The 21,249-nt window shown below is 43.4% G+C and overlaps 1 protein-coding gene across 3 annotated transcripts in view; it reads left to right on the top strand.

Moving 5' to 3' along the window:
* The window catches only part of DOP1A (DOP1 leucine zipper like protein A), a 694,260-nt gene that overhangs the window by 191,879 nt on the left and 481,132 nt on the right, over window positions 1-21,249 (top strand). For 2 of the 3 annotated variants that reach the window (XM_069235614.1, XM_069235612.1), the window contains exon 8: window positions 4,987-5,096. In XM_069235614.1, coding sequence (XP_069091715.1) covers window positions 4,987-5,096 — 110 coding nt within the window. The remainder of the gene's footprint in view (window positions 1-4,986; window positions 5,097-21,249) is intronic. The other variant, XM_069235613.1, reaches the window with a different exon arrangement.

The following is a 21,249-nucleotide window of genomic DNA, read 5'->3' as shown; positions in this document are numbered from 1 at the left end:
GCATAGCAGAGCCAACCACATAGTGTCTCTGTGCTGACTGGTTTGAGATACAGAGGTAAATATACTAAGTTTTGACACCAAGCAGCAGAGCAACCAAGTTACTGTACTCAGAGCAACCAAGTTACTGTACTGCGTTGCATCAAAGGGTGAGAGAAAAACCGCACCTTATCTACTAAGATATAACGCTGTTTTTCTCTTCCCTCAGTGCTGATGCTCTTTAGGTTTCCATCTGCCAGCACACACTCCCTTCCTCCACAATGCAAGGATGTATACATTCTGTCAAGCTTAGACTTTGTACTGGAAGGTGATTCTACAGTACAAAAATATGCTTTGGTGTTAGTGTTCCTAATAAAGGATTATTGTGCAGAGCACCGAGTACGTGCAATACTTCGTTTTGAAGCTTGTTTTGGGGATTTATTTCTGTGTTCCTCACCCGAGAAGATGCAACACTCCAGCAGGAGGCAGTGCTCAGAAGCGTAGCAGTTTTATGGTTTATATATATATATATCTTAGTAGATAAGGTGCGGTTTTTCTCTCACCCTTTGATGCAACGCAGTACAGTAACTTGGTTGCTCTGAGTACATACATATATATATATATATATATATATATATATATATATATATATATGTGTGTGTGTGTGTGTTTTATTTATTAATCTGCTAATATTATTTAATTTTGTAGACCGTAGCATGTTTCCTGTGTAGGGGGCATGCTCCCCAGATTAAGAACCGCTGATATGTGTTGGAGGAGGAGGAGGGGAGGTTCAGTGATCTGTGCTTGGGGGAGTGGGTTGGTCAAGGTGCCCGGCTTGGCAGCAGTAACTGGGCAGGTAGTCGAATATAAATAAATGGACAACCTGTGTCATGAATACCCTTCAATCTTAGGCCAGCAAGGAAAGCAGGCGATCAAGGCTCACAAGTGGAGGAAGAGGACTCAGGTTCGTAACGATTACTGCAGTATTGTTTCAGGAGGAGTGGGTGTCCATTGTTAAATTAGTACATACCATGTCTCGAACCTCAACAAAATCACACTGTGAGTTGATAAAGCTCTTATGCTAGAAAAAAAGAACACCCAAAATACAAACATCACTTTCACACCCTTCACAGACTATCAAGCACACAGTACCGGAAGCATTTGTTACGCCCCTCATTCACTAGTAGCCTTGCAGTTTCTCCAATGATTCCACACTTAATCAGAGTAGCACTCACAGACTACGAGAAGCACACTCACATCGTTCATCAACTGGCAGCAGTGCCATTAGGTTGATAACTGAAAAGCCCTCTTTAACGCTTGTTGAGTTTGTGTGTGTGGTATTGTGGCTAAGGAACGGGTGAATACAAGAATGGGTCCATTTATGGATCAATAAATGCATAAGTGAAAGAATGAGAGACAGTGCATTGATGATACATGACTGCGTTAGCGGAAGGCTGCATAAGTGCCTGAATGGATAGAAGCATCCAAGCACTTTCAGTTATATAACAGCCGTCTCCGCTTTGTCAGTGCATTTTTAGGTCAAGCCTAAACAGTGCGCATGCGCTGTCTGGAAGACCTGATGTTAGGGGTATAGGCATTTGGTCCCCCGTCTGCCTCTTCTCTGCGCATTTGGTCCTGCCTGCCGCTTCATATAGGTTGAAGGCAGTGTCACTCTTGTAGTACTGCCTCCTAAGTGGTTTGGCAGCAGATATGTCACATCCTGTACTTGGCCAAGTGAACACTGGCCAAGTATAGTTTACTTATGCCTTAAATGTTTTTCTTTTGTTTGGACAGACTATTTTTCTTTGTTTCCTGCCTCTCATGTTTGTCAGTGAGCACTCGTGTTCACGCATACAGTTTGTTTTGCATGTGCAGTTTGTTTTCCGCCTTTGGCTATCACTTGGTCCTCAGTTTACATAAGCAGTAATTACAAGTAGTTGTGTTGTACCTGTGTTTTGTACTTTTGTTGTTGCTTTATATCGCATGAAATCAACCTAAGAATGAATCCTCAACAGCGGCTCTCCCAGCAGAGCGGGAGAGCCGATACTACAATATTCATTGCAGTCGGGGAAACTCACCCCATAATGCTTTGCAGGCATTCATTTTACAATACATTTGTGCCCATAATTCAGCCTGTGGCGGTCCAAGGGCAATGGGACCACCCCCAAAACATTTATAATGATGTGCTTTTTCTGTTCAGGCAATCTTGTGGGACACACTAGGTGAGAGGGGGCCCAAATGTCATAACATCTTCCACCATTCAGTGTATATTTAAATTCTCTCCTAGCTGAAACTTTTGTTTTTTACAGCTGAGAGGAGTTTGTGCTATAAGGACCTTGTTAGTATTCTGACATTCCTGCTTGGCCTGCAGATGTGTAATGCTCTCTATGCTCGCCCCGTATCGCAAGGATAATTGCTGTAAGGCACTATTGACTTAGTTGGCTAGACAGGGACATTTAGCCACCACCAGTGGTACTGCACCTTCTGCTAATGCACTACTGACTTAGTTGGCTCAATAGGGACATTTAGCCACCACCAGTGGTACTGCATCTTCTGCTAATGAACAAACACACTCTGATAAAGGTTTAATGTATTCACGGAAACTCATCCCATAACGCTTTGCAGGCACTCATTTTACAACACATTTGTGTGGGGTCCTAGGGCAATGGGACTATCACCAGTACATTCAGAAGGATGGGCTCTTACGGTTCTGGTCATCTTGTGGGTCACACCAGGAGATAGGGGGCCCAAAAATCATATCCTCTTTCACCATTTAATGTGTGTTTAAATTCTCTCTTAGTTAAAATTATTGTTTTAACAGCTGAGAGGAGTTTGTGTTATAAGGGCCTTGTTTGTAAGTGTGAAGAGTGTTCTGATAGCTCTGCTTGATTTGCAAATGTGCTACAGGTACTGCACCTTCTGCTAATGAAGGAACAGTTCAGAAAAGTGTTTAATGTATTCACTGAAACTCTGCCCATAATGCTTTGCAGGAATTCATTTTACAACACATTTGTGCATTTGTGCCCATAACGTAGTCTGTGATGGTCCTAGGGCAATGGGATCACCCCCTAAAAACATTCAGAAGGATGTGCTCTTTCTGTTTAGGCCGTCTTGTGGGTCAGTCTAGGTGAGAGGGGACCCTAATATCATAACCCCTTCCACCATTCAATGCACATTACGTTTTCTCATAGCTAAAATGTTTTTTTTTTTTTACAGCTGAGAGGAGTTTGAGTTATAAGAGCCTTGTTTGTAATAGTATATTGATAGTTTTGCTTGGTCTGCAGCTTTGCTCTCTCTGGGCTTTGGAATTATTATTGTTCCAAGGCACTCTTAACTCAGTTGACTTAACAGGCACATCTAGTCACTGTCGGTAGTATTGCACCTTCTGCAGTTGATTCTACGGACATTTAGCCATAACCAGTGGTACTGCACCGTCTGTTTAATCTGCAGGGACATCTAACTACGACCAGTGGTATTGTGCCTTCTGCTATTGACCAGTACTACTGCACATTCTGCTGTTGACTCTACAGGGACATCTAGTAATTACCTACGGCACTGCACTCTTGTGCCACTGACTCCACAGTTAAATGATATTTAAAAGGCTTGCTAGGCCAGAAAATGTGTAATACACTATGCCCTCAAGAGGCCGATTTTATGATTGCACTGCAATATTCTTTATCACTCTTTTTATGTGATTATGCTCTCTAGGGCCTGAATATATGTTTATATGACCATGTTTCTTCCAAATGCTATTTTTACTGTGGGGCTGTTCAGACCATTACAGTCTAATGCCAATTGTATGAAGGAATGCACAAATACAGTTTATTTCTGATAAAGGTTTAATGTGCTGCATGGCAAAATATTTATAAGGTCCCAGATGCGAGGTTGTCATTATCATTACAACACCAACAGCTCTAACTCTCGCTAATGCCAGACCTATTACATTGCAAATGCTTGTTAAGGTGTGCACTTCAGATAAAAAAGTAAGTGTGCTTTATATATGCTTGCGCAATAGTGATCAGATTGGTGAATTTGTCAGTGTTCTCTTTCTGAAGTAATGTTTGTTTTAAATTGTGGTTGATCTAGAGTCATTAAAAGTGTGCCATTTAATCTGAGTCTTCAGTCTTGACAAAATTAAGTTATCTTCTTGTAACAAGGTTTGCAAATCATTAAATTGCAGTACCCATTCATCCAATTTATAAATAATTGACCCTTCCCACTTGTTTTGTAATTCGTCTTGTCCAGTCTACATTACATTTAGGTTACTGCACGATACTACAAACAAGAGATATATCTCCTTATGACCGGTGAAGTCCTCTTTAGTGCATCTCCTATTCATTAGGTATATCCCATGAGCTTAAACACAAGACTTGACACTGTGCTTTTATGTCTCCCCTTCGCTCTATTTGGTGTAAATACCCTTGTATATATATTGTACCTGTATTGTAGCAGTAATTTACCCTTCTAGACTGGCGTCTTTTTTAAACTCTTGCTAATTATAATAATTGAAATTGACACAAAAATGTATTTCTGAGAGTGATTTATATGCACCCTGCAATGTACTATGAGTTTTCTAAAGTCCTGACTATGTTTGTGCGTTGAACAATGGTCGAGTGTCTGAATTAGGTTTAAAGTGCAAGCCTGGGGGTCTAGTCTGTGCTTTGCATGGGTAGTGCATCTTTCTTTTAGAAGCATTTTCATCAGAAATTCTTAGTATGTTTGTGTATTTTTGTCTGTACTCCTGCAGAGTTTTCTCTGAGAGGACAGCATGTACAGAAATGACAATCTAAGTTTAGGATTAGGAAAAAGTGCATGTTCTTTTTGAAATGCATGGGGTAGTTGGCTAGATCTCCCAGTGACTTCTCTTATTAAACTTTAAAATGGTCTCTCACTTGCTGACATTACATGGACAACAATATGGTAAGTGATCAGTACTTTGGGCAGAAATAAATAATGATAACATTGACAAAGGCATCATTTATTTATTATGATTTCTTTATTTGCTTGAAGGCTTCGATAACAATGGCGCTGTTACAGGGCCCAGAAGCACGCGGCACAGCAATCCTGAGGAACATGCAGCATACTATTTTAGTGCCTTTTCTAAAGATTTGCTGGTACAGGTAGGTTTAAAGTCTGTTTGCCATTTGGTACCATTAATGAAGGGCTCGTGTTTTTTTAAGAACAAGACATGTTTACTGTCTTACGTATTTGTTAGACTCGTCACAAGATCTAGGAATAGTAGAAATAAATCACAATATTCATCAAGGCTATAGTTTGTATAAAACTCTACCTCATTTATTTATATATTTCAGACACTTCCAAACCTACAAAGAGGTTATAGCATATAGGTCCTCATATCGTTATACAAGTAGTAACAAACATTTACAGAAGAAGGTGCTAATAGGTCATTCATTATAAAGTAAATCATTAAAATACAATTCTTTACAAACATTCTGTTAATTTACCTGGATTTTCTATTTAATAAAATCAACCAGCCACCCCTTCCGTCCTTGATGGGAATTTTAAAAAATATGCCACACATTTAGGTCCATCATTGCTCTTAAATAGAAATGCATCAGACTAATTTCAGCATTTATTTCTGCACAAGAAGTGGTTTGGTTTAATCTACATGTTCTACCGCAGTAGTAAAACTTAATGATTCAACTGCTTTCCGCACATAAATTTGGCTTGCCTCTTTAAAGACACAGTTGTTAATTTCCATTTAGACCCAAAAAAGACAAACTCAGTTGCCAGAAGCTTATTAAAAAAGCTCTCCTCAGTTTTATTGTATAACTCATGATAAGTAGAATCTGTTAATGCACCTTTTGTTGCTTATATTGAATTGTGCCAGTGTCAGAATAATTATCCTTGTCACGTAATGCTTCAGTTGGGTGACCTTGATGCATAAAAATAAACTGCTTCCCTATTTTTGCATTTGTGATATTTAACACTACATTGTTGTGTAGTTAGAGACATTCAATTCTATGGAATAAAATCAAAGGTACATTTGTCTCCCTAACTTAGTTGTAGAGGCATAGATTCTCAATTCCTTGATCTCCTATACAATGTTAGAAAATATGGAGGAAACATGAAATCTTGGGTAGTTATCAACCATAGTTAAGCAGTTTGGAAATCTGACTGTTCGTTTGTTATCAAATTATTATCAACAGCATTGTATCAATTGGGTCAACAGATGTTTAGCAAAGAGCTTACTTGTTGCATCCCAGAGAGCTAATAAGCTTACGTTTGGGATTCATTTAGTGAGCTCTTTTAAATAATGAAACGATTAAGCTCCCTTTCGAGGAAGTAAGAGGTCTGAAAGTTGTTAATACTATATTGAAATTTGGGAAAAATATTCTTGACCATTCCAAGGCATTATGGGGGTCATTCTGACCTTGGCGGTCCATGACCGCCATGGCGGAGTGCGGCGGAAGCACCGCCAACAGGCTGGCGGTGCTTCCTGGGCGATTCTGACCGCGGCGGTAAAGCCGCGGTCGGAAAAGGGGAGCCGGCGGTTTCCCGCCGGTTTCCCGCTGGCCCAGGGAACCCGCCATGGCGGCGCTGCTTGCAGCACCGCCATGGGGATTCCGACCCCTTTCCCGCCAGCCTGTTTCTGGCGGTGTCTACCGCCAGAACCAGGATGGCGGGAACGGGTGCCGTGGGGCCCCTGGGGGTCCATGCACTGCCCATGCCACTGGCTTGGGCAGTGCAGGGGCCCCCTAACAGGGCCCCACAAAGATTTTCACTGTCTGCTTAGCAGACAGTGAAAATCGCAACGGGTGACACTGCACCCGTCGCACCCCTTCAACTCCGCCGGCTCCATTCCGAGCCGGCTTCATTGTTGAAGGGGCTGTCCCGCTGGGCCGGCCGGCGGTCTTCTGGCGGTCGCCCGCCGGCCCAGCGGGAAAGCCGGAATGGCCACGGCGGTCTTTTGACCGCGGTGCGGTCTTTCGGCGGGAACCGCTTGGCGGGCGGCGACCGCCGTCCGCCGCGGTGAGAATGACCGCCTATGTTTTAGCACTTTTACAGGAAGCCAATTTATGCCATAGGCTCCTGAGTTCTTTGCTTCCTTAAAATATTTTAAGGTGTCTTTTGTTGATATGAACAAACAATAATTTAGCTCAAGGGACATGACAACATTGTCTGCCCTTCGCACATGTTGGGTGCCCGCTATCAGACTCCTACAGATTGCTACAATTTGAAACCCAATCTTGCACTGATAGTGGAACAACATTTTTGACAGTGATTGTGCCTGTAGCAGAAGCTATCACAGACCTGAACTCTTTATGGTTGTGTTTCTGAGTGCACTCGTTATACTAGCGAAACTATAACTTGACTTTTTCTGTTTACCTTATCATGTATGCATTATGTTTATATTTCTTTCTAATTTACAAGCTCAGATGACTCTTATAACGATTTTTATAAACTTCCCTCCTGCTTCTTTTCTCACTGATCAACAGGCGTCCTGTAGCCAATGTAAAATGCAAGTGAAGAGCCCAGTTAATCAGTCCTTTTCCATGGTAATAGTTTTGTTGTCTAAATACAGTGAAGGTAAATTATAGCAGGTGCTCACCGTTATTAGTTCAAGATTGTTATATCCCCATGTAAATATTCTGGCATTGAAATCACACAACAGAACATAATTATCACTTGGGATGTGACTGTACATTTTCATTCTGATGGATAGGTCACCTAAGAATAACCCTCAGGTGCCAGATTGGATCCAGAGATTTGCTCAATAACAGTGCACCTGAGTGACATCATGTGGCTCGTTTTGACTCAACACTACCCATGAAATGATCAAATGGAGCTGCTTAGAATCGTCAACCCTGTCTGCCCATATCAGTTCCTTTCTTTCTGTGCCTTCTGAATCGGATCTGGAGCTCCGCTTCCATTTTAGTGTATTTTCTATCACATCTATATGATCTTACAGTGTGCTAGGGAGCTACACCTCACTGAAAACAGCAGGTTTCAAGCCATGATCCGACTACAGGAAGCAAATTAGGTCGCAAACCCGCACAAGGTATTTTTGGTGTATAGACTTGGGGTGTAACTCTTAGTACTGTGATAAGTGCGCCCTCGTGCACCTGAAGTGGTCTGAGACAGGGAGGCAAAGTTATGTGCTGCCGAATACAAGAAGAAACCTCTGCGTTTGCATAGGTCTACTGACACTCCAATGACTCCGTTATGAGGCTGCTCCCACGACCGTTCAGCTCCAATACGTTGAAGTGCATAAACAAACACAGGAAAACGAAGTGGGACTCAGCCCAATCCTGGCAGTGTCTCCAAACTCATTTTCAACCACTCTAGCATTGCTGTCCAAAAATGCAGTTTGTCTGCTCGGCAACTATACACATGTCATTTCAGACATGGCTATCAAGATCCTGCTGACTGCACCAGAAGATCTTAATGCCTCTTTGGTCCAAATGATACATAAAGGACAGGACACAGCCAAATTGTTATCTGTGCAGGCCTGGATACTGCGGATTGGCTGGGTAGGACAGTCACTACGAGTGTTGTCACTTGAAGGCACGCACGCATGCATGCTGTCTATGGGATTCTCTGGAGATGTACAGGCCTCCTTACTAGACACACCCTTTGATGGGTCCTGCCTTTTCGGAGAGAAGTCAAACTTTGAGGTTGAACACTTTAAAGACAGCATCACTACAGTATGGTCCTTGGGGCTCTTGACTCTTATCAAACAGTTTCTTCATCATTTATTGCAGAGAGCTAGCATATAGACAGAGACAGTGTACCTAGCCAGTGATGTGGCAGACATCCTCTAAGTGTAGAAACTGGTCTGGCAAGCAGTGTGTGGGCTAGCAGGAGCATCAGTCTTCCAATTCCTCCTTCCCTACTACAACTGCCACTTAAAGTTGCCCTCAGTAACCCATGCCCACCCCGTGTGGGGGCAGGATTCTACATTTCATCCCAGTTTAGCATTCTGTCACTTCTAACAGGTGGGTCTTATAGTTTGTTCAAAATGGCTATGCCCTGCCTTTTCTGTCCTACCATCCAAGAACGATTTTCAGATGAGCACCTATCCAAATTGTTCCAGGAGATGTATATGTTGCTGTCCCGGGATGTCATTGAGGGGGTACCGAGCTTGGAAAGAGGTGGAGTTGTTACTCTCTCTATTTCCTTGACCTGAAAAGCTCCCTCCCAGATATCCTGGACATTTGAATACCCTCCTGTTGAAGGACAGATTTAAGAAGCTCACACTGACCTATATCCTGTCTGCTTTGGACCCACACATCTGGATGGTGTCCTTGGAATTTCAGCACACAAATTTTCATATACCCATCATTTAGTCCCACTAGCCTTATCTGCAATTCAAGGTAGGACAGGAGCATGTTCAGTTTACTATGCTCCCCTTCGGGTTCACCAGTTCCCCTTGAGTGTTCATGAAAATGATGGTAATGGTTGCTGCCCATCTTCAGGGAATACCTGTCTTTCCCTATCTCAATAACTTGGTGCTAAAGGTGGGTTCTTCTAAGCCAGTGGTGGATCACCTCTGATAGTTGACCACTTGACATCATTGTTCACTATAAACAAGATAAAGTCTCACCGGATTCCTTCTCGGAGGCTTCCAGTCATTGGGGCGATCCTGGGTGCAATGAAGTTGAAGGCTTTCCTGTGTTGAAATTAGTCTAGGACGTTCATGTAATGATCTCGATGTTTTAGGCTCAGTTATTGATCACAGTGATAAAGGCTCTGTGCTAGATGGCACGTGTGTCCTCTGTAGTAGAACTTGAAGTTCCAATGGGGCCAGTACAAAGGTAATCTTGCAAACGCTATCCAAGTCTCAGAGAAAACAGCTCGAGATCTGCAGTGGTTGTTCGAACATGATTGGTCCAGTGGCAGGCCCTACTCAATTTCCCACTGAGAACTGACATTGTTGACAGATACATCATTGCTGGTCTGGAGAGGTAATTTACTGGAGGTGGAGATCAGAGGACTCTAGTCCATTGGGGAAGGCTGGCTTTACTTAAGTTTCCTGGTACTTCAGTTAATAAGTATTCCTGTCATCCATTAAGGTGGGGCTGATAAAGGTTCTTACAGACACCACCATCACTATGTAATATTGCAGCAAGCAGGGCAAAGAGCAGTCCGGTGCCAGGAGGCCTTGCGTCTTTTGCAGGATGTTGGAGTGTCAAGGCATTTTCCTAATAGTGAACCACTTGGCAGGGTACCTGATTGCCACAGCGGGCAAACTGCACAGGCATATTCTAGCAGATCACATGTGGCACCTACATCCTGAGGAGGTGCAGGTTCTCCTCCAACAGTTGGAAGAACACTGGGTAGATCCTTTTTCCACTGCTGAAATTGTGTGGGGGTAACAAGTTTACACATTTACGTTTTTGCAAGAACAGTTGTTAGGAAACACATTCTGGCCGGAATGGAACACAGGATTCTTATACACTTTCATGCCTCTGACTGTCCTGCCTTGAGTTCTGAAGAACATCAAGAAGGCTGGGCGCAAGTCATCCTACTGGCACCGGATTGGGACCAGGGTAGTGTGGTATCCGTAACTTGTAATTATGAGCATCTCTCTTCTGATCCTACTGCTACTTCATAAGGAATGCCTGTCTCAGCAACAGGGCAGGGTCCTTCCTCAGATCTACACAATATACACCTACAGGTGTGGAGATTGAGCAGCAGCAATTGACTGTGCTTTATTTGCCAGCTGAAGTGGTGGATATCATTCTTGATGCCAGGCTCCACTCCACATATTCCATGTATGCCAGGTGCTGGGACAAATTTGTTACTTGGTTTGATGTTTGCTAAACTGGCCCCTTACCGGTGAATATGAAGGATGTCCTTGTGTTAGTTTTGTCTTTAACCCAGCAAGGCACTGCAGTGGGCACTATAAAAGTATGTTGCCCTTTTGGCTTTTCTACATATGCTGGATCAACCGTACTTGTTTAAAGCAAAGTTTTGTGATGAGGTTTATTAAAGTTTTGACACGCCTCTTTTTTGTTGTTTTGTGATGCCACAGTGGGACCTTAACTTGATCTTGACATAGCTCATGTATATGCCCTTCAAGCTGATGCATCGCGGTTCGCTGCATTTCTAGACCATGGCGACCGACTTGCTTTTTACGATTACGTCAGCTCACCATGTTAGTGAACTACAGGCACTTTCAGTACAACCACTCTCCACCACCTTTTCCATGGAGAAATTGGTGGTGAGTACTCAGGCAGCCTTCTTAGCATAAGTTATGACTTCCTTCCACATTGGCCAGTCCAACACTCTGCGAGCGTTGTTTACTACCTCTTCAAAAGAAGAGGTGAGTCTCTAATGGTTGGAACCCAAAAGGGCTTTAGGCGTTTACATTGATATTACCAAGAACCATCAGCTTTTGGTTAATTAGATTATTGTGGGCTTTTTTGAGCAAAGAAAAGAGAAGGATGTGCAAAAGATGTCCTTGTCTAGGTGGATAGTCCTCTGCATTAACATCTGCTATGTGCTCCAGAAGGTCTAAGAGCCTATTCCACTAGAGCTAAGGCTGCTACTAAGACATTGGCACACAGAGTGGCTCTCCCTGACGTCTGCAGCGTGGATGTCAGTGCATACATTTAAGAAGCACTGCTGCCCAGGCCAGACAGGAAGAACATTTTACCCACTGGTTCCTGCAAGAATTTATTTTTGGTCTGAGCTTACTTCACAAACCCCACACTTTTGGTAGTACTGCTTTGGTATCTATTACAAGGTGATAAGTCTGCAGTTAGAAGTAGAGCAAGTTACCTTTCTTCAGTAACACTCTTTATAGTGGGTCATCTAACCACAGATTACCCCGTGCATCCACAACTCTCTGTTCTATAGAGTGGCCTTTGTTAACATTTAAAAAGGCCCCAAGTTAGCACATTTCTACCAACAACTGATCACGCTCCCTAGCTGAGTGCACCAAAAGGGCAAAGGTAAGAAACCAACGTTAGTGCGCAGAGGTATATGTTGCTGCACGCTGTTACTTTCAGGGTATTGTGGAGGAAACACAGAGGTACACAACGCTGCCTAGCAGCATGTGGGTGCACTGGTATGTAAAAATCCCTGGGTTCATTCTGGCACCTGGGGAATATTCTAAGGTGAGGAATCTGCAGTTACATATAGTATCCACCAAAAAGAGCATTACTGAAGGACAGTAACTTTTTATTAATATTGTAATCAAAATTCATGTGCATTGACATTAAAAAAAAACAAATGAATTAATCTTACGGGAATCTGTATCTGTGGACACAATTCTCACGGCTAATATCCCTTTCAGTGCAAATTTAATTTCTTTATCTGGCCTTGGAATACACGAGGAAAGTAATGTTTTCAACTTCTGTACATGACCTTTTTTTAGTGCAATGTTTGCAGGTTTGATAAAACAATAATAATCAGGGAGTAATTCTGGGTCACAAAATACAGCTTCTCAAAAATATAACAGCATTCTTCAGCACCTCATTTTTGTAAGTCACTGTTTTTTCTTAAATACTGAGCTAAATTCCATCTCACGATCATTCATAGATTGCAAAAAAACAAATGAATTAATCTTACGGGAATCTGTATCTGTGGACACAATTCTCACGGCTAATATCCCTTTCAGTGCAAATTTAATTTCTTTATCTGGCCTTGGGATACACGAGGAAAGTAATGTTTTCAACTTCTGTACATGACCTTTTTTTAGTGCAATGTTTGCAGGTTTGATAAAACAATAATAATCAGGGAGTAATTCTGGGTCACAAAATACAGCTTCTCAAAAATATAACAGCATTCTTCAGCACCTCTTTTTTGTAAGTCACTGTTTTTTCTTAAATACTGAGCTAAATTCCATCTCACGATCATTCATAGATTGCTAGAAAGTTAGCTCTCTTGGCCTTGAATTTAAGGTTAGTGCAGCAGTAACCCTAGACCCATTCCTTATTATTCTCAGATTTAAATGAGTGTTCCCAGGATGACGATATCAACTGCCTTTGACTGCCATTTATTAGGACTGTTAAGCCTATTTTTTAATATTTGAGGCACTTTTATAATTAATAATTACCAGTCTATCTAATGTGTCCTTACTGTATTAGGACCAGTCTTTTTTGTGAAATATTTGTATTCAATTTTATAGTAGTTTTATTTGTATAACATATATCAGTTTCAGCCATAACTGGTGTTAGAAAGTGGCCCTCTCTGAAGGGTCACCCCAAACATTTTGCCTTCCTCTTCCTCTTTTTCTGATCTCATTTTTGTTGGCTTTAGGACTCTGGGCACCTTCACTACTGCTAATCAGTGCTAAAGTGCACGTGCTCTCTTCCTAAAACATGGTAACATTGGCTTATACCCAATTGGCATATTTAATTTACATGTAAGTCCCTAGCAAAATGCACTACATGTGCCCAGGGCCTGTAAATTAAATGCTACTAGTGGGCCTGACACTGCAAGGCCTGTGTGTGCAGTTTCACTGCCACTTCAGTTTGACATTTAAACCTACTTGCCAAGCCTTAAACTACCCCTTTTATTACATTTTAGTTACCCCTAGGTAGCCCATAGGGCACGGTGCTATGTAAGTAAAAGGCAGGACATGTACCTGCAAGTTTCAAATGTCCACGTAGTGAAAAACACCCAAAGTTGCTTTTCACTGTTGTGAAGCCTGTCACTCTCATAGGCCAGCATTGGAAATTCCCTTCTATACTTTTCAGTGGTAATTTCTGATCCGCGAGGAGTGGCATTCTCATGTCTGGCGTGGTTAGAATGGTAGTGAGAAATCCTGCTTACTTGTAAAGTTGGATTTTAAATTACTATTTTAGAAATGCCCCTTTTAGTAAGTAGGCATTTTTCTGCACTTACTGCTCTCTGTGCCTTACAGCATGTCTCCGATCCAGGTCTGGTCTGGTCTGTGCTGGTTGACAGCTCCCCTTATGCATTTCACTCAGACAGACATAAACACAGGACACTCAGCTGCATCTGCACTCATCTGCAGACTGATGGGTCGTCCTGTGCAGGAAGGGTGGAGGGGCTCTCACTTACACTTCGAAGGCTAGTGGCCTGACCTCATACAAAAGACTGATAACCTCCCATAGGGCTCCTGGCAGACAGGACTGGATTGAAAGGGGAACTAGTGCACTTCAAAACCACTCTTTGAAGTTTTCCTCCACTTCAAAGGCACATATGGGTATACATACTGGGACTGGGACCCCCTAAAATCAGACACTTCTGGACCTACAACTAGACTCTGTCAGTGGGACTGCAGTGCTGGCCAAAGGACTCATCTTGACTGCTTTTCTGGAAGGACTGTTCTCCTGTTGACTGGTCTCTGACACTGCTGGAAGGACTCTGCCTAACCCCACAAGTGCCCTCCCTGGGCTTGGATTGAGCTTGCCTCTTTTTCTGAAGTCTCAGGACCATCAATGCCTTTCCCAAAGAGAAGAAAATCCAGCCCTTTGGAAAATCGATGCAACGCTTCCGGATCGATGCAGCGCCTGTCTTGCAGATGAAGAATCGCTACATCTCCTGCCGGATAGACACAGTGCCTGTTGCCTTTTCACAATGTGTTCTCGATTTTCCACGCATCGTTCCTGGGCGTCAAAATATCCCTGCATCGCAGTGAGGAACCAAGGCTGTGCTCGCGGAATCAGATACATCACCTTGCTGCATGGAAAGAAACGATGCATCGCCTTTGCTGCGCTGGAAAAAACGACTCATTGCTTTACTTTCCAACACATCTACTCCTCTGCAGCCCTCTGCATCATTATTTTTGATGCATCCCAGGTACTGTGTGTTAAAAGGATACAATCACTTATTCCTAAGGATTGAGACTCATCTAATTATTTGAAAAGGGACAGCTTGACTTATGCATATTGAATTTTGTCATTTTGGTCTTATTTTATTCAGACAAATATTAGCTATTTTCCTAGACTGGTGTGGAGTACTTTTTGCGGTGTTTTCACTGTGTTACTGTATACGTTTTTGAATGAATAATTTACACATTGCCTTCTAAGCTAAGCCTGCCTGCTCTGTGCCAAGCTACCGTATAGTGAGCACAGGATAATTTAAGTTGTGTTGTGACTTACCCTGACTGAATTGTGGTTCCTACTTGGACAGGGTGCATACTTCTGCCAACTAGAGACCCAAATTCTAACATTGGTGATTAGCGGTGAGGATAGGTCTTGTGTTTGTGTAGTGCCATACGATAGCTACGTGTACACTACCAACCCATATTTAAAAACGATTTAGATTATTTTTATTTTTTTGCAATTTTCCCTGCTTTGCAATTTTATTACACACTTTACATCATGTCTCTGGCTGGTTCTACAAGTGGAGCCTTGGAGTTTGAGCTGACTATGCTGGAGGAGTACACAGTTAACCAGTTGACAAGCTTCCGCAAAGAGATAGGGGTACCTTCCGGAGGAGCCCCCAAGAAGGTGGAGTTTCAAATGGCGCTGAGGGCCTGGACAGAGTCCCCCTCTAAAGAGAATGATGATTTGGGGGAGCGTGTGAAGGGCTCTCCTGATGAGCCACCTGCAGCCGTAGAGGGGACAGCCCTGGATTTGTACTACATGTGAGAACAGAAAGCAATGTCTATAGTCATAGCCTGACCCTAGAGGAAAGGAGAGAGGAGCGAGTATTCTAGCTGTATTTGGCAAAATTAAAAACAGAGGCTGAGAGGGAAGCCAAGCAAGCTGAAAGAGAGGCCGAAAGAGCCTTAGCAGAAAATAAATTACTTCTGTCTCATGAACTAAGTCTAAAAGAGCTGGAGCTCAAGGCCAGGCAGGCAGATTCCAGCAGTTATGGTGGCAGCATACATACAGCACCTGATAGAGACAAGAAGGTTTGTATACCCAACGATTTGGTGGCCAGTGATGTGGTGGGAGATGACATTAATAAGTGGTTTTCCGCCTATGAAGTTGCACTGAAGGTACATTGGGTTCCTGAAGAGCACTGAGCGCAAGTCTATGGAAGCACATTCCAGCACTTGGGAGGGACACACTTCTAACATTAGAGGTTGGGGAGCAGAGTAAGTTCACCCCTATGAAAGTCATCTTACTTGCCAAATTTGGACTGACCCCTGAGAAGTATCCCCAAAGATTCAGAGATAGTCACAAGCTCCCCAACCAATCCTGGGTAGATTTAATTGATTACTCCAGTAAGGCACTGAATGGCTGGGTGCGGGGCAGCATAGCTAATGATTATGTTAGGCTGTACAATTAAATCATTTGAGAGCACCTGCTCAGTATCTGTTTTTACAGAGTTATGCCAGCACCTAGTTGACAGTAAGCTGACTGATTCCAGTAAGCTTGCTAAGGAGGTGGACCTCCGGGCTAGCACCAGAGAGCACCAGAGGCACCCAAATAGGTATCTGGGAGCGACCCCAAGAAGGGTGGTTCACGTTCCCCCAAAGAGAGTGAGGGGGAGGTTACAGATGACCCAGACAAGTCCCATGGTAATGGGGTAGGAAAGGGTTCCCATGCCCCATCTGAGAAACAGGGTGGTGATTCTTGGGTGTGGAGGCCCAGGACACCCCATTTCCAACCCTGCTGCTTTGAGTGCTCCAACCTAGAACACAAGCAGGGGGACACTCTTTATCCAAAGAAACCACCCAGTGGTGGGACCTCTACAGGGTGGCCAATGTGTCCCCATGGGCATGTAGTCCCCAGGGGCAGGTCATAGACCATGCCATAATGTCCCTCAGTTGGGGGATAGACTCCGAGGGTGAGATAGTAATCCCTGAGTGTGGGAGTGGTCACTTCCACCAGGTGGGAGTGAATGGGGTCCCAGTCACTGCTCTGAGGCACACCAGAGCAAGTCATACCATGATGATGGAGAGACTAGTTTCACCAGAACAGTACACCGGCTGGGTGTTTGGTGGCTCCAGCACATGGGGAGGGTTTTTTCTGCCCTATGGCCGTGGTATCCCTTGAGTGGGGTGGCGGCTGTGACCCAGAGAAAAGGGGCATTGTTAGCCTCCAGATGCCCAAAGATTGCTTTGTGTGGAATGAGTTACCCCCATTGGCAGGAAAACTGGGAGGGGTGTCTCCTATGAGTGCCCTGACAGTTCAGTTGTCTGGAAGTACCATTCTCCAGAGGAGGGTACAGGAGCTGAGATGTAGGGACAGGGTGAGGGAGGACTCACCCCTGCCCCCTGTTCAGCCCAAGGGTACAGACCCTGGGTTGGAGGACCAGTTGCATGATACCACCCCTGATCTGGTTGGAGGTAGAGTGGAGAAAAGGGTGCAAGTCACTTGGGGCTTCTGCCCCCCACTCTGAGATTTCAGATGTCAGAGAGCTCTGTATGGCCTTGGCCTGGCTCTTGACACTGACAGCTGTCAGTGGCCTCTGCTGGTTGCTGTCCTTATGCACAGAGTTTTCCCTGGGTTAGGGACAGACCCAAGGGGTGGAATGGGCCACATCATGTTGCTGGCCATGGTGTACTGTCTGCCTAATGGGATGCACCTGTGAGCAAAATAAAGTTAGGTGCTTCATTGATGGGTTCCACAGGTGAGGAAAAGGGTTCCCATGGGTCAGTTAATTGGCCCCAGAGAGGGTAGACAGAGGAATCTATCTCAGTTCAGGAAGGCATAGAACTAGCAAGTGCCCCTGCAGTAGTGGGCCATTGTCCACGTTCTACTGCCATAAGCATGGAAGTCCATCAAGGTATTGATTAGCCTACCTAGGCTGGAGGGGGGTTGTGTTGGAAAATGGCCCTCTCTGAAGGGTCACCCCAGACTTTTTGCCTTCCTCCTATTCTTTTTCTAACCTTGTTTTTGTTGGCTTCAGGACTCCGTGAACTTTACCACTGCTAACCAGTGTTAAAGTGCCTGTGCTGTGTCCCTAAAACATGGTAACATTGGCTAAGACCCAATTGGCATATTTAATGTAAGTGTAAGTCTACAGTAAAGTGCACTATATGTGCCCAGGGCCTTTACATTATGTGCTACTAATGGAGCTAAAGCACTGATTGTGTCACCCACATAAGTAGCCCCTTAACCATGTTGCAGACCTGCCACTGCAGGCCTGTTTGTGCAGTTTTACTGCCACTTCAACTTGGCATTTAAAACTACTTCCCAAGCCTTAAACTTTCCTTTTCTTACATATGAGTCACCCCTAAGGTAGGCCCTAAGTAGCCCATTGGGCAAGGTGCTAGGTAAATAAAAGGCTGGACATGTAGTTGTATGTTCTAAATATCCTGGTAGTGAAATACACCTAAAGTCATTTTTCACTACTGTGAAACCTTCTCCTCTCATAGGCCAGCATTGGAAGTTCCCTTATATACTTTTAAGTGGTAATTTGAGAGGATCTGAGAGGAGTAACATTGTCATGTTTTGAATGGTTAGAATGGCAGTGAGAAATCCTGCTTACTGCTGAAGTTGGATTCAACATTCGTGCTTACTGGTGAAATTGAATTCAACATTACTATATTAGAAATGCCACTTTTAGAAAGCAAGCATTTCTGTGCACTTAGTGCTCTCTGTGCCTTACAGCCAGTCTTCAGTCCACACCTGGTCTGTGCTGGCTGACAGCTCCACTTATGTATTCCACCCAGACAGCCATAAACACAGGGCACTTAGCTGCATCTTCATTCATCTGCATACTGATGGGTCTTCCTGGGCAGGAACTGTGAAGGGACTCTCACTTACACTTCAAAGGCTAGTGGCCTGACCTCAAACAAAGGACTGATAACCCCCCACAGATCTCCTGGCAGACAGGACTGGGTTTAAAGGGGAACTGGTGCACTTCAAAATTACTCTTTGAAGTTTTCCTCCACTTCAAAGAAAGGCACATGTGGGTACATACACTGGGTCTGTGACCCGCCCTAAAATCAGACACTTCTGGACCTACAACTGGACTCTGTCAGAGGGACCTCATGCTTCCCAAAGGACTCATCTGGACTGCTTTTCTGGAAGGACTGTTCTCCTGCTTGTTGCCCTGTGGCCTGCTGGCCCCTGACTCTGCTGGAAGGACTCAGCCTTCCCCCACAACTGCTCTCCAGGGGCTTCGATTGAGCATGTCTCCTGTTCTGGGCCATCAAAGACTTCACCAAAGAGAAGAAAATCCAACACTTTGGAAAATCGACACAACGCCTTCAAAATTTGATGCAATGCCTGCCGGATCGACGCAGTGCATGTCTCGCAGCTGAAGAATCGTTGCATTGCCTGCCAGATCAAAGCAGAGCCTGTTGCCTCTTCACAACGCATTCTGGATTTTCTACGCATCATACCTGGGTGTCAAAATATCCCTGCATCGCAGTGAGGAACTGAGGCTGCACTCTTGCAAACTGACGCATCACGTTGAATGAAACGATGCATCGCCTTTGCCGTGCCAGAAACAACAGTGCATCACTTTATTTTCCCACACATCTCCGCCTGCGGCATTATTTTTGACGCATCCTAAACACTGTGTGTCAAAAGGATATAATCACTGATTCTTAAGGATTGAGACTCATCTAAACCTTTGAAAAGTGACATCTTGACTTGTGCATATTGGATTTTTGTCATTTTGGTCTTATTTTATTCAGACAAATATTATCAATTTTCCTAAGCTGGTGTGGAGCAATTTTTGTGGTGTTTTCACTGTGTTACTGTATGAGTTATTGCACAAATACTTTACACATTGCCTTCTAAGTTAAGAGGCATCCTCTGTGCCAAGCTACTGGAGGGTGAGCACAGGATAATTTAGGTTGTGTTGTGACTTGCCCTGACTAGCATTGTTGTCCCTACTTGGACAGGGATCATATCTCTGGCAACTAGATACTTAATTGCTACTGGTGTTCAGGGCCACATAAGCCTTCCTATGCAACAAGATGATGGTTGTTAGGCAACACTGGTAGAAATATCTAAAGTGGAAGGAATTAGTAACGTATGCATGCTTATTACATCATATTTCATATCCTGTATATTATGATTGCACATGTAATTGTAACTGCCACTAAAGGATATTTGGGTTACTCTAGGGGCCAGATGTAGCAAACGTTTTTACCCATTCTGTGTCTATGGGAAAAAGTGTTTGTACATATGGCCCTAGGTTTCTTACACATTCATTGTGCACAGTAGTGGGAACATACCTTTCTTTTCTGGAAAGCGATTATGCCGGTTCAGTCATAAGCCACTACGAACTGCAATCCATTTATATTTTAAACAATAATGGGGGATGAAACCACTGAAACATAAATAATGCACTTTAGTGACTGAGCAGTTTCTCAATTTCTTTGAATGATATCAATATCTCTCTCCAAGTACTAAATACTTCCATGGTCGCTTTCCTTTCTTAACAACTGGTTTGAACATAAAGTTCACAATTTCCGCCCATTTCTCGACATCTTTTTACCAGGTCATTATTTTGGGACTTGCTGGTTTCTTCCACTTTGTGGAGATTTGCCTCTTGGCTAGTATTAAGTTTAGGTTTATAAGTCTACCAGTCACTCTTGTTCATTTAGGTCTAGGCTGCATCCCCAATAGGCCTGTTTCTGGTGTGGTTGAAATTCCACTTTTGGTTGCTTAATTTATTTATGCAACAACTCCATGCTAAATTGTTGGGAGATAAAGGCATTACCAAATGATGTGTAACCCACCCTTTCTTCACTGCATCTGGGGCATTTAACACACACAGTTTAATGGTACCTTCTAATTGTTTTAGGAGTCATATACGCTCTTTTATATATTAAAGGTGAAAAAGCTCAAAGCAAGCATTTCTGGACGCTCTTGGGGCATTTGTAGTGGTGTTCCCCACTCCTCTTCTGAGATAAGCCTGGCTATTTCCCCTGCCCATTTTAATTCCAATGCGGTTAGCGTCTATTTTGTTTGATTAAGTAGAGCATTGTAAAGTTAAATGACTGTCTCATTTTTGCAATTGATGGTAACTAGAATTTTTAAGCCTAAATATGTAGGTGGCTTATTGACTGCCATTCTCCATGTTTGTCGTAAGATCACAACCGTCATTTCATAAAGTAAAACTGATTTCCTTGGCATGTCATATTCCTCACTGAGTTTGATAGAATTTAGCAATGTGCATCCACGGCATACATCTCACATTTTTTCCTAAAGTCTTTTCTTTCCAGGATATCAATCCATTCTAATCTGTTTCTACGTAGTACTTGCAGGAATTATATATGAAGGTTCGGTGCATAAAGGATGGATATATGACTTATGTGAAGACACCTAACATTGTGTTAGTACATGGATAAATGGACTTGATCACAGTAGGATTTCCAGCAATTTTGTCAAAGGTAGAAATCTTGACCCAACTTCTCCACCTATCCCCGTACCTTTCCATCTCACTAGCTATTGTATCTGTGCTGCTAGGAAATAA

This window comes from Pleurodeles waltl, chromosome 5 (assembly GCF_031143425.1).
Source record: "Pleurodeles waltl isolate 20211129_DDA chromosome 5, aPleWal1.hap1.20221129, whole genome shotgun sequence".
NCBI lineage: Eukaryota > Metazoa > Chordata > Amphibia > Caudata > Salamandridae > Pleurodeles > Pleurodeles waltl.
Note: the sequence above shows the minus strand (reverse complement) of the source record. Positions and strands in the feature narration are given on the sequence as shown.